The sequence below is a fragment of the Cornus florida genome, unplaced genomic scaffold (assembly GCF_030987335.1).
Source record: "Cornus florida cultivar Cherokee Brave unplaced genomic scaffold, ASM3098733v1 CherokeeBrave_3.0.0_Hap2_Chr08, whole genome shotgun sequence".
In the NCBI taxonomy this organism is placed as follows: domain Eukaryota; kingdom Viridiplantae; phylum Streptophyta; class Magnoliopsida; order Cornales; family Cornaceae; genus Cornus; species Cornus florida.
In genome coordinates this window covers 42,170,529-42,192,606 of record NW_026775578.1, presented here as the reverse complement: position 1 = coordinate 42,192,606, position 22,078 = coordinate 42,170,529, and the positions used below count along the sequence as shown (strand labels likewise).

At 33.7% G+C, this 22,078-nt stretch overlaps 1 protein-coding gene across 1 annotated transcript; it reads left to right on the top strand.

Moving 5' to 3' along the window:
* Nucleotides 1-4,765: 4,765 nt before the first annotated feature.
* On the top strand, nucleotides 4,766-13,615 carry LOC132270135 (beta-glucosidase 12-like). Its single transcript, XM_059771340.1, has 13 exons — nucleotides 4,766-4,975; nucleotides 5,188-5,257; nucleotides 8,742-8,800; nucleotides 8,914-8,989; nucleotides 9,619-9,696; nucleotides 9,800-9,887; nucleotides 10,047-10,327; nucleotides 10,441-10,555; nucleotides 12,069-12,286; nucleotides 12,377-12,408; nucleotides 12,965-13,067; nucleotides 13,191-13,299; nucleotides 13,447-13,615. The coding sequence occupies exons 1-13, from the start codon at nucleotides 4,766-4,768 to the stop codon at nucleotides 13,613-13,615; spliced, it is 1,608 nt and encodes a 535-aa protein (XP_059627323.1).
* Nucleotides 13,616-22,078: the final 8,463 nt, after the last annotated feature.

Genomic DNA, 22,078 nt, shown 5'->3' with positions numbered 1-22,078 from the left:
ATCCAAGCCTATCAAAGCTTTGGGAGTTCGGGGACTTGGCCTCGAGAAAAAATTTTGACCCATTTTTGCTTGTAGGTCGTGGACCCTAATTAGTACTCTCTTATACCCCAATATATACGGGCGCTTAAGGTTTGGAGTGCATTACAGAGAGATGTTGAAAATCGTATAGAAAAGAGTGTGAGGAGTTGAAACTTGTAATTTTCTATTTTACACTTAGTAAAGACTTTCGCTAGATCTCCACCGTTGACATAGGCTTTTCTGATCCATGTATAAATTTTTTTGTTCTCTATGCGGTATGTTTACTTTTCTGTCGTGTTTTGTGATTGTTGCTTGTGTTCGAACATAGATTTTGCCGAACCATTGGGTGTGACATTTCATGAGTCGACGATGCTTATTCCATAGAAGGAAGTAGTTGATTTAGGGAGAGCTCATGGTGTCAGTGAACAAGTAGAGCATGTAGAGGTTCAGTTAAAGGAAAGTCTTGATCGGACAACTAATAAGCAGGTGCCATTTTGGGCTGAAAGTGATGTACATGCAGTTGTAGCAATATAGTGTGGCTAGAGACAAACCTAGGAGGGAGATTAGGTCACCTCAGAAGTATGGGTTTTCATATGCTGATTTGGTTTCTTATGCACTTAATGCGGCATAGGATACTGATGGGAAAGTACTGTGTACTTATCATGAGGCCGTCACAGGTGGAGAGTCAGCACAGTGGTATTTTTCCATGAATGAGGAGATTGAGTATCTTCATAAGAACCAGACTTGGGAGCTACTTAAGAAGCTTAAGGGTTAGAAGATTGTGTGCCGTAAATGGGTCTTCAAGAAGAAGGAAAGAACTCCAGAGGTGGAAGATGCGAGATACAAGGCACACTTGGTGACAAAGGGCTATACATAGTAAAAATGGGTGAACTTCAATGAAGTGTTTTCTAATGTGGTGAAATATAGCTCAATCTGGGTATTACTTGCTATGGTTGTTCTATATGACTTGGAGCTTGAGTAGCTTGATGTCAATACTACTTTCTTGCATGGTGAGTTGGAAGAACAGATTTATATGCATCAGCTTAAGGGGTTTGAGATTATGGGAAAGAAAGATCGATCATGTTAATTTGTCTACTGGAGAAGTCATTTATAGGCTGAAATAGTCTCCTAGATAGTGATACACGCGATTTGACACTTTTATGGTTTGGATTGACTATTATATATAAGAGTAAGTTTGACGTTTTTGTGTATTACATAAAGCTCTTAGATGATTCATATTTGTTGTTGATGGCATATTGATAACTTGCAATAATATGTTTGAAATTAACAAATTGAAGGCTTAGATTAGTGGTGAATTTGAGATGAAGGATCTTGGTGTTGCAAATAGGATATTGGGTATGGAAATTCGATCACAAGGATAGATGAGTGGGCAGATTGTATTTGTCATAGAAGTAATACATTGAGAATGTGTTGGAACGCTTCGGTATGCAAGCATCATAGCCTATGAGTGCTTCATTGGCTGCCCACTTTAGGATTTCAGCACTACTGTCATCATAGACCAAGAAGCAATTTTTGGTAACTTTGTTTCCTACTCCGTTTCAACTTCCTATTGTACATAGACTTTTTCCTAAAACCTTTTGCCCGAGATTGTCTTATTTTTCAAGTATAATCAAAAGTCTATAAAAACATGTTTTCTTACTTGGGGTTGTATGGCTTTTTGCATTAAAATTCTAATTTTCATTTAAAGCCTTTTTGTGAGATTTTTAAGAACATACACATAATATACACACGAGTGATTTAGGGTGTAAGTTGTTCAATTCCCAATCGAGTTCAAGTCAATTGAAGATTGCATTTACAATGATCAGAGAAATCATATTTTATTTCTTCTACATCAAATTCAGATTCGAAGAAGAAGAATTCCATATCACACTTTCGAAGGGATCAATGCGTTTGCGGAACATTGTTGATCTACTAACAATCCTTCTACACGGTTCGAGGCATAAGTCTGAAGTCGAGAGCTGTTGGACGGGAAGTTGCAAAGCCAGTAGCGTTTAGCAAATTGAGTCTTGGTAGAGCGAAGGAGTTTGAATCTTAGTCGTATATAGTTCAATGTACTTTGCTTCATACATAGTGGATCTTTTTACGCTTGGATAAAGCACAAAATCTCAAGATTTTCCAATTGGTTTCTTAATTAAAAATTCGGTGTCACTCTAAACTTTACTTACTTTTAAGTTGTGTGTGATTGTTTAAATAACCCGTAATTTTAGTTAAATAAATTGGATAAAAAAACACGTGATTAATCCCTCACTAAAACAATTTTTAAAACTCTAACATTCCACAACCTATTCCACTATTCAGCTCGCTGCATAACTCACATTTTTGGCAAGGTAGCCATGGTCTACCTCAGTAAGTTTTGCAACTGGTGTAGTTGACAGTGGACTGACTGCTACGAAAACAAGGTGCAAGTACAAGACTGAATTCCTCCCTAACACCAATTGGTGAAAGTTTGGACCAACAAAGTGGGCTTAGAGCCAAAGTCTCATGTCCGAGTTACCAAGGGTGGTTCCTTAGAGGGGGGGATTGTTGGTAAGGTAGTCAAGGTTCACACTTTGTAAACTTTTGGTGCAGCTGATAGCAGACTGATCGCCACGAACACATAATTTAAGTACAAGGCTGAAACACTCCCTAACATCATTGATGATATGTACGTGGTTCCAATTTGTAAGGTGTATCAATAATTAATATATATCACTCAATGACAAACTCACATACAGTACTTGATAAAAAATAAATAAAAAACCACTCATATACGTACAGTACTCGTTGCATTCAGGATTCACAAAAGCTAATCAGTAAGGATACATAACTTGTTTGTCAATTTTTGGTTTTTTTTTTTTTTTTTTTTTTTATCACTCAATGACAAACTCACATACAGTACTTGATAAAAAATAAATAAAAAACCACTCATATACGTACAGTACTCGTTGCATTCAGGATTCACAAAAGCTAATCAGTAAGGATACATAACTTGTTTGTCAATTTTTGGCTTTTTTTTTTATTTTTATTTTTTATCACTCAATGACAAACTCACATACAGTACTTGATAAAAAATAAATAAAAAACCACTCATATACGTACAGTACTCGTTGCATTCAGGATTCACAAAAGCTAATCAGTAAGGATACATAACTTGTTTGTCAATTTTTGGTTTTTTATTTTTTATTTTTATTTTTTTATCACTCAATGACAAACTCACATACAGTACTTGATAAAAAATAAATAAAAAACCACTCATATACGTACAGTACTCGTTGCATTCAGGATTCACAAAAGCTAATCAGTAAGGATACATAACTTGTTTGTCAATTAACTACTTGCTTTATTAACCAACATAATACATAAATGTGATTAACATCCTTTACTGAGAGTCAATACTTTGCTATATCCATCAACAAGAAAGACGGCTATTTTTGCGTATAATACACATCTCAAAATCGGGTGCGCAACGTTGGCTAGCCTCTAACGCATCGTCCTTGGTAAAATTCACACAACGTTGGCTACCCTCTACGTTGCGGTGATATTTTAGAAAAATGAGCAGTTAAACCTTCACCGGAAGACTAGGCTTCCGCATTAAACCCTTCCTTTGGTACCCTTATCCCTACTGGATACAAAGAGTGCAGTTCCTGAAAATCCTAAACATATTATATATATATATATATATATATTTTTTTTTCGGTAATTGAAAATAAATTAGAAAATAGAAGCCTAAACATTTTTTATATTGAAATAGGTAAAATGATGTTTTCTGGATTCTCTCAATCTAAGAATTTAAGCCAAAGTGTTGTTCCAATTGGATTTAATTGTGCAAAAATAATTAAATTGGTCATTATCTTTTGCTTTTGTCACGTTAATCATGGCTCCGAAGGGTGAAGATTGAATAAATTTTAAATTAAGCAGCTAAAATATTTTTCTTATCCACTAATACTCTGATTAATTTCTTTGATCACTATAATTAACCTATTATCTATTCATCACCTAACATCATTTGTATATATAAGTGGTATGCATGGATGCGTGTGCACGAGTTCTAGTTAAATATAATGGGGTCTTGGTGAAGGAACCATCCAATGATTGATCCTACCATATATAAAAACTTCGTCCTATGAATCAAAATATTAAACTAAATAATGATAAAATAAAATGAATTAATATTCAGTTTTAGTTTTCTTCTCTGGTTTATATTGAAGATTGACCATGGTAGCCAGTAGCAAACTTGCAATCTTAGCAATTTATTTTGATATAGTAGCTAGCCAACCTTCAATTAATTAAATGACGTACTTTGATCTACGCATTAATGTTATTTCATTTTATGCATTTTGATGCACTTAAATTACTTAAATATTCCCTTTTTTTTGTTTTTTTCCTTGCTATTTCTCAGAGTTGTGGTATGTGCATTTTCGTTTTGTTTTTTTTGGTTTGATTGTTTTTTTTTATTTTTTTTTATTTTTTTTTGGATGGTAAAGCAAACACACATACACTTTTTTGTTCACGTCCGAGCTCGAATCCCTCCCTTTTTCTTTGAAGATGAGAAAGTTATACCATTAGGCTAAAGACCCTTTGGTTACGTGAATTTTCGTTCACGTGTTGCATGTGCATGAACTCCAGTAATGAGTGGGAAAACAAAAGTTGAGTATAATTCCATCCTTACCCCTAGATTGCTCTATAAAAACCATAGCCAATGCCACTCTTTACTTGCACTAGAACTAGTAATCATAAGAAAAGAGTAATGGGGATTCATAGCCATGTCCTCTTAGCCGTACTGGTCTTTGTTAATGTAGTGACTAGTAGTGTAGCATTGCCAGGGACTTATGGCAGGGCTGCGAATGTGATCGATCGCAAAAGCCAACCTTTGTCACCGAGTTTTGGTATAGATTCCCTCAACCGTAGCAGTTTTCCGGCTGGCTTTATCTTTGGAGCAGCATCGGCAGCTTACCAGGTATATATTAGCATTGTCTCGTGTGTTTCTTGTGTGTGTGTGTGTTTGTTTTTTTCCGTAGTAAGAAGAAACCTTTCTAATCCGATGACCTTTGGTATACGAGGCTGCAAGGTAAACTCCACATGTTTTTAATTACTCACAAACTACAATTGTTTTGTGTGTTTGTGACATATGTGTGTTGAATCCTTATTAATATTCATAATTATTTCCAGATTGAAGGTGGAGCAAGTGAAGGTGGTAGAGGGCCGAGTATATGGGATACTTTCACACACAAATACCCTCGTCTGTTTCTCTCTCTCTCTCTAAGGATTAAAACATATCTTGATCTAGGTTTTCAGTTAGTTAATTTCAGAGTTGCGAAGTGTCAAATACTTCGGGTGATATTGATCCCCGTTATCCTATTCTAAAAATTTAAATTATTAAAAAATACATATAAATCATTGAGTTGCAAATTATAAAAAGAACCGTTTAGATATTCGACTTCGGTACTTTCATTGACATACTAGTCGTTTGAAAAGTCTTTTTAAAATAATTATTAGAGAATACTACGGATCCCTACAAAAAAAAAATTTGACTTGAAACCTCACTACACTATCCAATTGTTGCAACAACCCACCTCACGACTCATTTAGCCGCTAGAATTTAACCGCTAAAAGCACGAGTTTCACTTACCCCTTAAAGTGATGTTATAACGATGAAAATGTCCCTTAATAAAAATTTGTACAAATTACTAAAACCTCAATTTTTTGGCACAATACTGCCTAAAAAAAAAAAAAATTAACTTAAAATTTTTTAAAAATATAAGTTTTCTTTGAAATGATTTTCCTTTTAGGTTTTCTTTTCCTTTTAAAATTTTAAAAAATATAAATGTAAATTTTTTTATAAAAAAATGATGTTATAATGATGAAAATGCATATTAATATAAATTTAAGTTTTCATTAAATAATTTTCATTTTACGGTGTTTTTCCTTTTAAAATTTCAAAAATAAAAATTTAAGAAACTTTTTAAAATTATGCACCATTAAAGTGATTTTATAATGTAGAAAATGCCCATTGATAAAAATTTATTAGAATTTTGGTTTTCTTTAAAATGATTTTCATTTTTGATCTTTTCCTTTTAATTTTTAAAGAATATAAATTTTTTAAAATTATTGAAAACTGTTCCAAGTTATTTTATTTTTCTTATATACTATATATAGCAATTTATATATATACATATAATCCATTTAAATACTTTTTTTAAAAAATATCTTTTTTAGCAACATTACACGGAATGAGTTACTTGTATTAATTTTAATCTTTTCCTTGGAAAATAAATATTCGTTCATGGGTATTAAAGTCCATTGCAAATTCCCATTTTATACACTTTTTAGAAGACATTGCAGAAAATACCCCGAACTTTATTTATTTTAATTACAACACACCCTTGACTGCAAGGGTAGTTTGGTCTTTTTGAGTGGCCATTAACCCCAAACTTGACACAAAAGGGTCCTGCAGCAATTGGATGGTCCATGGGTTTTGGGTCTCTTTTATTTTTATTTTTTTGTAAGAGGCTGTTGTGCCAAAAGTAAGCTTACCTATTCAACTGAAAAAAGAAAAAAATTGGAAGTGGAAGAGAGTTTTATACCATTTGTCCTACTAATTATTATTATTATTTAAAAAATGGCTTTCAGCTCACATTGCTTGTACGATAAAATCTCTGGTTTGGGATTTAATATAATTAACAATGGGTCTTGAAGTATGATTTTGGTTACATTCAATTTCACAAACTTATAATTATTAACAACTGAGTTGAAGTATGATCTAGGTTACATCTAATTTCATTATTATTTTTCTTTTCTGTTTTTTTTTTCAGAAAAAAAATAACATGTCTTACTCTAGTCAAACACAATATTATCCGCTTTTAGTTCTCCCGCACCAAAATAAAGCACCTTTAACTACGGAGTTCTGGTGGATTCAGAGTTATCACGACTTTAAAATACGTTGTATTATAGAAGGGCGTTGAATCTCATATTCTACTAGCCCCATCTACACCCAGCCATATTGGATTGTATACATGTACCTTGCTCAGTATGATAACCTACTGATGCCACCTGCATACGCTCACACATATCCTTCCACAAGATCACCACAACCACCCCCTTTGGGGCCCAATATTTTCATTGGTCACACTTTCGATTGGTTTAGATTTAGATATCATTACACTCAACGTGAAAAAAAAAAAAAAAAACATTAATCAATTAAAATTTAGAAATAAGTAAATATTATACATGCCTTCGTGATGCAAGTATATATACCTACTGTTCGTTGATTTTACAAATTTTGCACAAAAGTCCATGTCACTGAATCTCTAGTTCAAGAGGGATGGTATGTTTCTTCTTTTGATATGGAAAGTTGATAGTTATGTGTCTTTGTGAATATATTTATGTTTGGGCACATAAATCTACTATATGAATCTAGAATTAAAAAAAAAAAATAGTTAAAATTTTAAATTAATTTTATTATAAATTTAAAATTAAAATATCAATAGTTGAATGTCGACTTTGGATAACTGGGTTGCAAACTTTGAAATACTCCGGTTATATCCATCCCTCTGGCCTTGTGGTCAATTACTATCTACATTAAAATTTTAACTTCTAGAGAGAGCAGATATGTTAAATTACTAATCATCTCTAAAGTTTAAGCTTACCACTATAAAGAGAGCACGCAACAATTTTTTTCTTAGTCTTAGTGTAAGTAACTTAATTATTTATATCCTCTACCAATGCTATATTAATTAATTGTTCTTATAAACACGACAAATCAATTAAATATGAGAAAGTAAACATATGTAACACAAATAATATAAAGATTTATGTGTTTCAATATTTATAATGAAATTTTTTTTCTTAATATTTTATTATGCAAAAACTTGAGAAATTACAAATTTCAATAACCAAAACCTTCTCTTTTACCCTCTAAATTGTGACTCAGTGTTCTCTTATCTCGTATACTGGAATGCTCTTATATATTAAAAATATCCTATTTTCAATGTATTGAAAGAGAAAGTAGTTCAAGAAAAGGTTGATAGAGTTAAAAATTGAAAATGTCGCAGACTCAGTCAAATCAGGCAGTTGATTATTTTAACAAAGAATAGCTTTCGAACTTTTGTCATTACATTACTTTTCCTATAAAAGTTTCTGTTTGCGACGGCCCAACTAAACTGTATAGATTTGTAATAGTAATTGCCAAGTTGCCAACTACTAAAAGTTAAATGTCTTCTTTTTCTTTTCTTTTTTATTAAGTAAAATGTTACAAAACCAATAAAGATTATACAATATATTTATCGAAAAAAGGATAATGTTTTACTCTCGGTCCACCATTAGTAGACCACCCTCTTTTCATTTTGAAATGTTGCAAATTAATTCTCTCATTTAAAAAGTCAAAATAAAATAAGTATTTTTTTTTTCTAACTATTTATTAAATTTAGGACAAATAAATTTTTTTAAAAAATCCATATAAACACATCATCTTTAATTATAAAATGAAAAAAAAAGAGTCAAACCCATCATTTCTAATTTAGTAATTAAATATATACCCATTATTTTTTATTTGACAATTAAAAAGAATGTGTCCGATTATTATTGGTCCGCATGTGATGGTACATCATTACTCATTTAAAGAATATTCTAACTTGATAATATTCGTATTTAAAATGTTATACCTTATTGGTTGGATTAAAATCCTTTATATCTGGTTACCGAAACTTCTTATTGCAAAATTTCAGAGAAGATAGCGGATCGTAGTAATGGAGACGTGGCCATTGATTCTTATCATCGCTATAAGGTGTGTATATATATATATATAGTTCTGTATGTTCAAATTTTATGTTGGCTATTTGGCTTCACACTGGATTTGAAATTTTGTTGTTATTATAAATCATTTTAACCATGTCGTAGGAAGATGTGAACATCATCAAAGGAATGGATCTTGATTCTTATCGATTCTCAATCTCATGGTCCAGAGTGTTGCCACGTAAGATGATTATTTGAATTACTCCGTAATTGACAACATTAATTATTTATCTATTTATGCATGGGAAGATGGATCCTATTATAGAACTTAATTGGTTTGAACACAAATTCAATTCTAACATAGATGGGATTATTCAATAGGGTATAATGCAAAAACTGCCCTGAGCTATCATGGTTTTCCAAAAACCAAGAAAAAAAAAAAAAAAAAAAAAAAACATACATATACAATTATTTTATTTTATTTTGCCAAATTAATATTTCACTGGATTTTTTTGCAAAAACGGTGATAATTCAGGCCCTCAGGGGAGTTCGTTGAAATTTGATGCATGGGTTTTCTTTCTTTATTTTTTTCTTTCCATTTTATGAGAGAACTTAGCCAATTTTATAGTGCCATTAACGGTTGATTAAATCATTAAAGAATGAGTGATATTTGTAAATGTAATGTTTGATAGATCAAAGATTTTTTTTTAGTATAGAAATTTTTTCTTAGATAACAAAATTGTGATAGTACAGACAAAATAATAATAATAATAATAATAAATCATTTTACTTGGAGGTTTTATATTTTCAATTAAATTTTCTTTTTCAGTTTATTCCTATTTTTATTATGTAAAAATTTGTAAATTACAGTTGGGAAGCTAAGTGGAGGCGTGAACGAGGAAGGAATTCAATACTACAACAACCTCATTAACGATCTCCTAGCCAAGGGTAATGAGCTCTCTCATGTTTTCCCATAGTAATTTATTAGCCTTCTTATATATATATATATATAGATACATACAGTTGTGTTATATAAAGTGCGTATATGTAGGTCTACTGCCCTATGTGACTCTCTTCCATTGGGATATGCCCCAAGCTTTGGAGGATGAGTATGGCGGTTTCCGGAGTCCTCAAATCGTGTAAGCTACTCAATTTTTATTTTATTATTTTTTGTGAAAATAATTTTACCACTTAATCAGCGTTTTCAATTTGAAATGGAAAGAAATTTCGTACAAAGTTTAAACTAAATTTCCTTCAATTTGAAATGCAATTCCAATTAATATAACACAACTGGATAGGTATGATTTTCGTGATTACTCGGAGCTTTGCTTCAAGAGATTTGGTGATCGGGTGAAATTCTGGACCACGTTGAATGAGCCATGGTCCTTTAGCCAGGGATATGATAACGGTGCGTATGCACCTGGTCGATGCTCTGCTTGGCTGCAAAACAATTGCAGCGGAGGAGATTCAGCCAGAGAGCCATATCTCGTGACTCATTACCAGCTTCTTGGTCATGCAGCCGTTGTAAAATTGTACAAAGAAAAGTATCAGGTGACATTAATTTTAAAATTTTACAACATTTTATTCAGTCTAAATATTTTATCTAGATTTAAAAAATAATATAATAATAAAAATGGTTAACATATATATATATATATATATATATATATATATATATGAAATGCAAGCAGGCATCACAAAAAGGAAAGATAGGGATAACTCTGGTTTCAACATGGTTGGTGGCCTATTCTAATTCGAGTCTGGATGGCCGTGCTGCAGTAAGGGGACTAGATTTCATGTTTGGATGGTAAGAATTAATTGCACATTCCTTTCATTATTTGTGTATTGAAATTTCATTAAACTCTTATCCAAACATTTGAGAGGTTCAGTGCAGATGTCATATATATATATAAAGTTTTTGTCTAATTATCTAATTATCTAACCAAACAGACCTTATATTATTGGAGCCAAATAACACTTCTTATTTCTTGGAATCATGCCCACCAACTTGTAGTTGTTGTCAATACTTTATAATCCATTAATACCATTAAGCTTTCTTTTAACTGGATCCGTATAATCCATTAATACCATTAAGCTTTCTTTTAACTCAATCCATTGGAATCATGCCCACCAACTTGTAGTAAAGCTTAATGGTATTAATGGATTATAAAGTATTGACAACAACTTCAAGTTGGTGGGCATGATTCCAAGAAATAAGAAGTATTATTTGGCTCCAATAATATAAGGTCTGTTTGGTTAGATAATTAGATAATTAGACAAAAACTATTTTCAGAAAAATGATTTTATAGTTCTCCAATAATAATTTTTTATATATATTTTTTATTTATTGAGAATTATTTAAGGAAACTAAACCAATATGCCCGTAGAAATTCTATAAATTAATTAAGAAATAATTAAACTTATTTCTTCTTGAGATTGTCTAAATAACATGGACATCCTTTTTAGTTTCATGTCCCAGTAACAACAACCTTCCATATCATAAAATTCGACATTCTTATCTACTGATATTATGTTTAATATTTATTTAAAACTCAATAATGCTTGAAAAGACACTTTTACCCATAAAGAAATATATATTTTACATTAAAATTAATAAAGTACAATGGATAATTAATACTTTGGGATCAAAATCAATACTAGCGAGTGATGTGAGTGTTATATTTAAAACCAGACACGAGATTCCTATTATTTAGAAGAGTAATTATCTCATAAATTAAAGGGTTTGACCATTCCAAACATGCAGTTTTAAAATTAAATATATGTATATATACATATATACATATATCTATATATATATATTTTTTTTGAAAGAAGAGAAAGAAGGGCTTCATCACAGTGATATATTTGTCTTTCAAAACTTAAAAGTTGAAGTCTGCATGTCATAATTATAGCTACAGTGAACTGGACTTGAATCTGTATATCTAATAGTCCATGTTTTGTTAGAAAAAAAAAAAAAAAAAAAAAAAAAAGGAAAAAAGAAAAAAACTCAGTTGTATAAATGATGTGCAAATATCTTGCTATTTCGAAAATTCTTTACACTTTTCAAATGAGCAAATAAGGACAATTTTCTATTTGAAAACTGAAATATCTTAAATTGTTCTTAAGACAAAATAAAAATAAAAAACAGGAATTGGGTAATTCTTGCACATTTTATATACAGCTTGATTTATTTGCAATTTAACATTGTCAGAATTATAAAATGATCTAATATATAAAGTCTTTTATTCATCTTTCAGAATTCTAAGTAAAATTATAGTCATTTAATTATGTTTATTTCACAAATTGCATCTCTATTCCAGGTTTATGGACCCATTAATATATGGTGATTATCCACTTACAATGCGAGCTCTTGTCAGAAACCGACTTCCAAAGTTCACGAAAGAACAATCCATGATGGTAAAGGGATCATATGATTTCATTGGCTTGAACTATTATACTGCACAATATGCAGCTCATGAACCCAACTCCAACACCGTAAATGTAAGTTACTCAACAGATTCTCGAGCCAATCTTACATGTAAGTTCTTCAATCCCATCTCTTTTGCTACTGTTTTCAAACCAATGTTGTTACTTCATGCTAAATAGACATTGATTTTCCTTTTTCTAGCTTCCAAGAATGGAGTCCTTATTGGTGAACAGGTAACATTTACAAACCGATAATGATTTTAAAGCTGAAGAGCTTGTAAGAAATGGAGAGGGACAAACTTCATATTCATTAGATACACTCAACTTAATTTTGTTAGATTTAGGAATTTGGAAGGATAGTAAGGGAAAGGATATATATGGAGGGATAAGGTAGATTGTGTTTGGAATTTTTGGATGGGTTAAAATGGTTATCCTTTATTTTCTTTTCCCTCCTATCTATTCAAACATGAATAGAAATTATTACTATCCAAACAGAGCTAATTATTTCCTTTCTTTTCTTTTCTGTGTATCCAAACGGAACTAATCATTTCTTTTCTTTTATCTCCTCCGTATCCAAACAGAGCCAGTGTTGTAAAACCTATTTGAGTGTATCAATTGAATGGGAAGCTGAAACCCCATTTCGATCAAACTCTTTGACATTAATAGCATTACTGATTATATGTTTACTAACCCTTCTTATGGTACTTCTTGAGTTTAAGAATATTCTTACAAATTATATGAAAAAAGTGATGTTTATGTTAGCTTCACATTGTTAATTATGTTGGTACAGGCCGGTTCAAGTTGGCTCCATGTTTATCCGAAAGGGATTTGGCATCTTCTACTCTACATAAAGAGAAAATATAATAATCCACCTCTTTACATCACAGAGAATGGTAACAACTATTTAGTTCTTTCACCATTTTCAGTCCATTCAAAATTTTCATTTACAATTATAAAGATTTCAAGATAAAATCTAGAAATTAATTGGACTCTAAAAATTTCTTGTTATTTTGTAGGGATTGATGAGGTAAATAATGCAACATTAACACTTAAGGAAGCCCTCATCGACAACTTTAGAATAAAGTATTACAATCGCCATCTTGCTTTCGTTCACCAAGCAATCAAGTAAGTTTGCAAACAAAAAATTATTGAACCAAGAATTTCAAATGAGATTGATATTTTATAAAAAAATCTACTTGTGACACTAATTTATTTATTTATTATTTATTTATTTTATTTATTTTTTTATGTATTTTTTTTTTTTTTACATAGGGATGGTGCCAATGTTAAGGGATACTTTGCATGGTCAATATTGGACAATTTCGAATGGACCGCGGGTTACACCGTTCGTTTTGGCATTTACTATGTGGATTACAAAAATGAATTAAAAAGATACCCAAAACTCTCAGCCAAATGGTTCAAGAATTTTATGAAGAAATAAGGCATAGAATCCTTATTATAATTAATAATCCAATAATGTTGAGTTGTACAACTTGTATTCTATGAATAAGCAGAAGATTTTTTCTTCTCCATGTTTAATTGTCCTTGAGATTAGTGTTTATTCGAATCCAAAAGTACTTTTTTTAATTGCCAATGAAGGTGGTTATTATTATTATTATTATTATTACTTTAAAAACGAAAAAACTTCTAACCACTGATTCTTTGAACTTATGACTGTAAATTAAATTGTGAATATTTGCAATGCAAATCACACATCATACACCACGCGGCCATTTAAGTGGTGGTGACAATGGGATATATAAACAGGTAGTGGGCTTGATCAAGACTCGTGGAGGGAAGATATATATATATATATATATATATATATATATTCCATTTTGTTTATTTTCAGAGAGACCTATGGGAGAGATATTTGTAAAAGAAAGGAAGTGTGGCGCCAGCACATAATTAACGAGTCTATATTTAGGTGATATATAATATGTGTTTACTCATTGGTGAGTACTGAGTAAAATGTCTGTTCAGTGAACATGTAACGTAGTGATTAATGTCACATGCACAATATATTTTTGTGATCGCCATATTAGCAAATAAAAAAAGAAATTTACTCAATTATACTTTGTTTTATCATGTATGAATACCTTATACAATTATTAAACAGAATATATTATACCATTCAACTTTCCCTTTTGAATGAAATTAAAATATATAGTTTTACTTCTTTCTTTGCATTAGGAAAGAATTCGTTTTATCTTTGGTAAGTTTTCTTTATTATTTTGTTTTTCTCTCTACCTGGTATATCATTTGTTTTTCTTCGATCGCAAAACTAGAGAAAGATTCACAAATTTACCTTTTGATCAAAATAAGAATTTATTTTTGAATTGTTCTACTTCTAATCTGCATCGTTTTCTTGTAGTTATTTTTCTGTTCTGCATCTGGTTTTTTTTTTTTTAGGACTTTTGTTCTTTATTGTAGGGATGTTCAAATTTCAATCAATTGACCTATGAAGTGAAAGTCAAATTCATTAAACAATAGATATATTGTATATGGAAGTTATATATATATAATAGAAACGTGGCAAATATGAATTTAACTCAACTGTCTAATCAGTTTTTTACTCGGTCACTAGACCAATCCAATCATAAAAAGTGATAAATAAATATAATAAGTTTTTAAGAATAAATTCAATCACTCTTATTTTCTTCACGAAAGTAATAAATAAGGACAATAATTTTTTTGGGATTAAATTCAGTTATCTCCTCTTATTTCCTTATCACTTTCGTGATTTTGCAATAAAAGACTATGTATGGATTTGTTATTGAACCACATCAAAAATTAGTAAGAATGGCTTACTCGCCTTTAAGTAAACAACTATTGTCATAATCTCCTAAATGGAGGATAGATTTATACATGTACGTAAAAAGAAAGGTTTAATTGGAAGTGAATATTAGGTGATTTTGTCAAGAATTCACAATAAAGGAGAAGACAACACGTGGTGTCTTGGACGTGATATGGCTTATCAAGTAGAGTTTGTTTAGGAATTAACCGTTATCTTTTTGCATTCTTTTAGTTAGTTAGTTATTTTAGGGTCATAAATAATTGTGGAAGGAGGCGTTGTAAAGGGCACAACACCCTGAAAATTCTTTTACTGCATTTTAGGTTGCCATTGTTTGTTAACTTTCTCTGTTGGTAGTATTTTAATTACAGTCCATCGCAAATCCAGTTTCTTTAGATTCCTTTTGCAATCATATTTTCATTTCGATTTCCTTGCAAATGTAGAATTCCTAGAATTTCGTCCATATTGCAATTCTTTTGTCTAGAAAGTCCTTATCATTCAAGGCAAGTAGAACCTTAGGATTTTGAAGACATTTTGGTTACCCATTGTTCCAAAAGAGACTAAGTTTGACAAATTTTACACAATTTTGGTTCTGGCACGCGGATTACGATCATTTTTTGAATTGAATGGACTTGCTGATTTAGTGGTCAAAATTTTTGGCAGGCTCGGAAGAAATGTGTCAACGAATTGCAAGCATACCGCCAAGACTAAAGAATTCCAAAGTTGCTCCCTCAACAGGTGAGGAGATTGAAGACAAGAACCAACCGAACCTGCTTAGTGGATACAATCTTGGAGAATCAACCATGCGATCTAATGTTCCATTAGCACAACTGAAGGAGGTATAATCCAAATGGGTGCCAAAATTGATGGACATAAGAATGAGATAAGTGCCCAAATCAGCTGTATCAACTACATATCTGTCCGCCAATTTTGCATGGGTGACAAATTAGGACACCACCTGTGAACATGAGATAAATAGGTTTGGGTTATAAACTGGTTGATACGATTAACCCGTTTACTTAATCGTGTCGGGTTAAGGTTGAGGGGTTCAACCCGTGTAACCTGTTTATGATCCGTTTAACTCAACATATAATAATCATAAATATGACCTATTTATTATGTTACCTGTTTAAATCTAATTATTATGAACAGTTAAGTCATTTCAACATAAACCTAGTCATTTCAACATAAACATTGACTACTCCTTATGATTTTTCTTTTTATTTTGAATACGTGAATTAATTGTGACAATTTTTTTTAATATTTATTATTTGATTAAATATTAAATGTCTCATTTTGATTATAAAAATATCATTAAACGGGTTAACCCATTTAATAAATAGGTCAAGTTGGTGTTAAGGGTTCTTAACATGATTATTAAATGGGTTGGGTTTGGATTTACCTGTTTAGTATAATAACTTTACATCAACACGACACATGATCCATGAACACAAATTGCCATCCCTACAATTTTGGCACCTATATGGATGCATATTTGATTCTCCGAGATTGGATCCACTAAGCAGGCCATGCCTACCCAGTTATCAATTACTCAGATATTATCAGCGGCATCAACTACAAGATGAATGTATAGCCGATCTCAAAGATGATCTAGAAGATAATGTAGCTGAGATGTGCATAAAGAAGCCTGATATGTATGAGGCACTTACCAAGCATAAACCTTCCATATGGGCAATCAACCACCTACTGGATCGGCCAAGAAAGGAGTTTTATTTTTTTGATTTTTTATTTTATATATATATATATATATATATATATATATAGATATAGATATATATTTTTTATGAAAGTTAAATTTTCAACACAAAATTATAGAGGCCCAATAGCCAATGTTAGCCAAAAGGCTAAACAACAAAAAACAAAACATGTGAGGCCCAAGTAGACCTACCTAGGGCCAAAAGAACCCAACAAAATAGAGCATTGAAGCAATGAGTAATAGCCTAACAGGCCAACATTAAGCATTCCGGTAACCGTGGAGATCATTGCCTCCAAACTTCATCATCAGTTTGCATGATCAGGTGGCTCTGTTGGTGGCCGAAAGATCACATTAGGAAGCTCCCATTCATTTGCAATTCTTTGAGCATTCATTGTATCAGAAATTGATGAAGTGAGTAGTTTAGATCTTACAGAATCCATTGTCAAGTGCAAGCTAGACTAAGTTCGTGGAGATGGATTTCTTCTTGAAAATTCTATGATTGCATTCATTCCAAGCATTGTATACCAGAGATGCGATACGCATTTTTGAGATTGAATTGCTATGGTACGCACATTTGCCATTCCAATGGTGGGCTGCCCAAACAATCAGATCTGACCATGAAGAAGGTAGGATACGGAACCCACAAGGTAAGATAGGGAGTTACTAATATAGGGAAAAGATATTTATTTGATTCGAGAAAAAAACACAGGAAATCTTTGGCCATATTATGGCCGATAAATGAATCAATTTGCCTGAAGGGCATAAGATACCATCGGCCAATGACCCGAAAGGGAATGAATTTTGTAAGTATCACAATACTTGGAACCACGCTATTACTAATTGTACCATTGTAGGTGCAAAATTTCGCCCAACCAATAATGATTGAGAAAAATAAAACAACTCACTCAAAAAATAATAAAAATAGACAAGAACAGTATATAGAGAAGCGTAGAATTGCTTGATCACTTTATTGAAGGTCTAGGCCTCTATTTATATACAAAAGATTGGTTGAATTATGGTAGGACTCGCATTGTTTGTCCTCCAATTCTTTCCCTACAGAAATTCTTTACAAATAGAGTTCCTTCCTTTATATAATTTTCCTTGTGTAGTAGTTTCTTTCTTTGCTGTATCGTTCTTCTAATAGGACTAATTTCCTTTCAATGGATTTAGGCCATAAGTAAGCTGATCCATGCGATATTGCTAACGGGTTGGATCTCTTGTTTCGGGCTTGAGCAATGCTACAGAGATCAATTAGCTGTGACCTTGGGCTAGTGTCTTATGATTTTGGGCTACCAACGAGCTTGGACTGGGCTTCGAGCAGGATAAGCCTCTGACATTTGTGATGGGTATTTATATTGCGATGACGTGTACAGTTCTCATTGGAGGGAGATTTTTCCCTCCACACTTTGCCCCCAATTCCTCTTTAATTGGATTACGGCTCCTAATTAAAGGGGAATTAAAGTTCTGCAGTTGCCACTTTCGCACGAGGCGTTTCCATTTGTGTCTATTGTTATTCTAACTCAAGGACTTCTTCAAGACTTGCTTTTGTTCTCACTGCGCTCGTTTCGTCCCTCGCGTTCTTCACATTCTCATATCTCCAGGTTAGTTCTTCTTTTCCTTCTTCCAATCTTGCATTATGAGTACTTCGATTACTCCTGAACATATAGAAATTAATCATGGATTCTGAGTCCACGCCCTCTTCTTCCCTTAATCTCATTAGGGTTCCTCCTCATAGGGTTTCGAACTTCCTTAAGTCTACAAATGGCTCAATTAATCAGCAGGATGTTTCCCCAATCTAGGCTGAGACATCCACCTCTGGGTCGGACAATATTTTTACTAAGGAAGAAAGAAATGCAATTTTATCTGTTCGTCGTATTAAGTTTTCCATTGAATCTGTAATGGAAGATTTTGAGATTCCCGAGGGGGTAGAAATTGTAGAATACTCCAAGGGTGCCAATTTTTGTGTTAGCGAGGGCGTCGGAGAAGACGAGTTGCTCCTCTTTGTTGGGCATCTCAATGCTCTTAGATTCCATTTTCACCCTTTTTACCATTTAGTCTTTAACAAATTAGGGATTGCACCCCTACAAGTAAACCCTAACTTCCTTCGAATAATCTCGGCACTCCTAATTCGCCGATGGCTGGAGAGTTTTGACCTGACTCTGGCTGACTTGTTGATCACTTACACTATTTCCAAGCATGGAACCGAACTTGGTCGCTTCTATTTTACCTTTCCCTTGCACCAGAGGATATGTACAGACCTCCTTACTTCTGAAAAGAAGTGGAAAGAGAGGATGATAATAGTTAAAGGGAAATGGGCCGTACCTCAATCGAACAAACTCCCAATCCCACACAAGTTCAGGAAGTTAGGTATAGAACATTCCCCTTCTCTTCATGAAGATTGTTCTGGCTGTTTCCCATGTCGAGTTTTATTCTTTCGGTATATTTATGAGTTCTTGGTGTTTTTTCAGTGACATTCCCCTCCTCTACTGCCAAGAAGATGCTTTCATTTCTTGAAGAGCAGGTTTGGAAAGAGCCTCCTTCTGTTGAGGATTTGCTTACCTCCGCAAACCTTAAAGCAATTGCTTCCAGAGCCGTAGCTACAGATCTCATGGACCTCTCACTCCCCTCTTTTGATAGCTTCCCAATAAGTGAGGAGGAAAAGCAAAGGGCTGAAGCTTTAAAGAGAAAGGCTGCAGAGAGTGCCTCATTGACTATATTGCGCTCAAATGAACAAGAGAATGAGATTGATGAAATTCCTCTGCATAAGAAAGCGAGGTTGACTTCTTCTTCAACCGCGAAATCCAAGAGTGCTTCCAATCCAAAAAGTAAAAGAAAGAAGGCTGAGGAGACTGATCCTGAAGAGGAGGTCAGAGCTTACGTCCTAGCTGAGGCTGGGGCACCCTGAACTCCTTCTTTCTCGAGGGCTGACAAATCAGTCCTCCATACCGGTGATTCTATGATTACTGACCCATCTGCGGTGCTAGCTGTTACTCCGGGAATGTGGCTCCCCAAAGATGAAGAGATTATTGGTAGGATAGGATTGGAACAGCTACTCCCTTCTGCCCCAGTTTGTGCCATAGAGGTTTGCTCCTCCCTTCTTCTTCCACTTTCGTAATCATCTTGCCAATTTACTTACATCGTTATTGTTACTGTCTGATGATGCAGGGCCTATATCATACCATAGCTCTTTGTGCTACTGCTGAGGCTCAGTCTCTCTCCCTTCAGAAGTTAGAGAAGGACCTCAGTAATTCTAAGAAGAAAGCATCTCATGCTATTGCAAATGCACAAATTGCATACGAAGCTAGGGATGTTTATAAAAAACGTCTGGCTACTTCTAACGCGAAAGTGGAGTTACTGGAGGCTGAGGTTCAGCGTTTGAACGATGCCTTTAGCACTTGCATCATTACAGTGAGGCAAATGCAGGGGCGTTATTCTAGTTTAGTGCACTTGTCTAGCGTCAAGGCCTGCAGGTCTGGCTTTAATCAAGGTTCATGTGAGAAAACAACAGATCCCGAGGCTTTTTATGCTCATATGGGGGTGTCTTTACCCTATAATGAGGGTCCGAAGGCTTAGGAAGCTGAAGTGCTCTTTGTCGAGATGGTGAAGGCTCATCCTGAAGTCCCTCTGGCTCCCAGTGCACCAACTCCTGCAGTTGCTCCTGGCCTTTCAATTCCTCCAACTTCGAGTCCAGCTGTGGTGTATGCTTTTGAATCTGCTCCGTTTGATCCGAAGAGGAAGTAGGATCATGTAACCTTGTTTTTTGTAATGAAACAATTTTTGAAATGATATAACTATGAATGATATAACTATGTTTCTTAGGCTGTGGCGCCTTAATTTTGCTTCGACTGAATATTCTTGAATGCCTTTAATATTGCACACACTTTGTTGAATGTGAACATTTTAAAGAAAGTACCCTGCTTGAGGGTTCCACATTTGTTATAGTCCGAAGCAAAAGTAAATAAGATGTGAAGAAGGGATCTCCTTTGATAGTTTACCTGATATCGAAGGATTGTTTTTCCCTTTGGTGATTTAACCGTCAAGGGAACCCTTCTTGAAATGGATTTGTGTGAAGTAAATATGTATATACTTGTTTCTTCTTGTATTTTTTCGATGTGGGACAACCTTGTGGCTCACATTACTGAGCTTAGAGCCAGTAAGTATGACCTCTACAAGACATTTGTCCCAGGCAATTTAAAGCCTGAGATAATTGGCTCCTCGGCGCTGAGCCTGAGGGGAAGTTTTTCCGAACCAGACACTTAGGGTCCGTAGCAAATGACTCCTCGACGCTGAGCCTAAGGGAAAATTTTGCTAAACCGGACACTTAGGGTCTGTAGCGAATGACTCCTCGGCGCTGAGCCTGAGGGGAAATTTTGCTGAACCAGACACTTGGGGTCCATAGTGAATGGATTACTCCCCGGCGCTGAGCCTGAGGGGAGATTTTGCTGAACCGGACACTTAGGGTCCGTAACGAATGGATTACTCCCCGGTGCCAAGCCTAAGGGGAGGTGTGTTGAGCCGGACACTTAGGGTCCGTAGCAAATGGATTACTCCCTGGTGCTGAACCTGAGGGGAGGTGTGCTGAGCCAGACACTTAGGGTCCGAAATGAATGAATTACTCCCCGGCGCTGAGCCTGAGGGGAAATTTTGCTGAACCGGACACTTAGGGTCCAAAGCGAATGAATTACTCCTCGACGCTGAGCCTGAGGGGAGGTGTGCTGAGCCGGACACTTAGGGTCCGAAGCGAATGACTCCTTGACGCTGAGCCTGATGAGAAGTTAGCTGAACCATTCGTATATATATTCATCATTTTTCTTTTCTTTTTTATTTTTTATAATAACCTGTCATGAGGCCGAAGACTCAAAAATGATATGAGGCCAAGAAAGTGAGTAACAATGGCTAGGAAGTTTCATATTCGTTTTTTGGAGACTTTCTTCCACTGAGACTTTCTTCTTGGCGGCTAGACGTAGTGGATTATGTATATATCAACTGCATCCCTTTTCTATTTTTATTCGATGTGGGACATAGACTAGATTTCGTCAAATATAGGTCAATAACTCAAGTTTTACAAAAAGGTCAGTGTAAGGAATGGCTCTGGTATTAGGCTTGGCCGCTTTTAATACTAGTGGGCCCTCCTTACACTGCACTCAACTATTTTAATATTCTCATAAATAACAGAATGCAAAACGTACTTTTTTATCGATGTGGGATAGAGAGCTTTAAATATGGGCCAGAACTTGGGTTTAAAAAAGAATCATTGTGAAGAATGCTTCTTGATATCTTGATTTCGGCATTGTTTCTTTGCATAAAAATTGCATAATACATCTTGGCATATAAACATACATAAAAATCGTATAATTATAATGCGTCTTGGCATATAAAATTGCATAAAAATC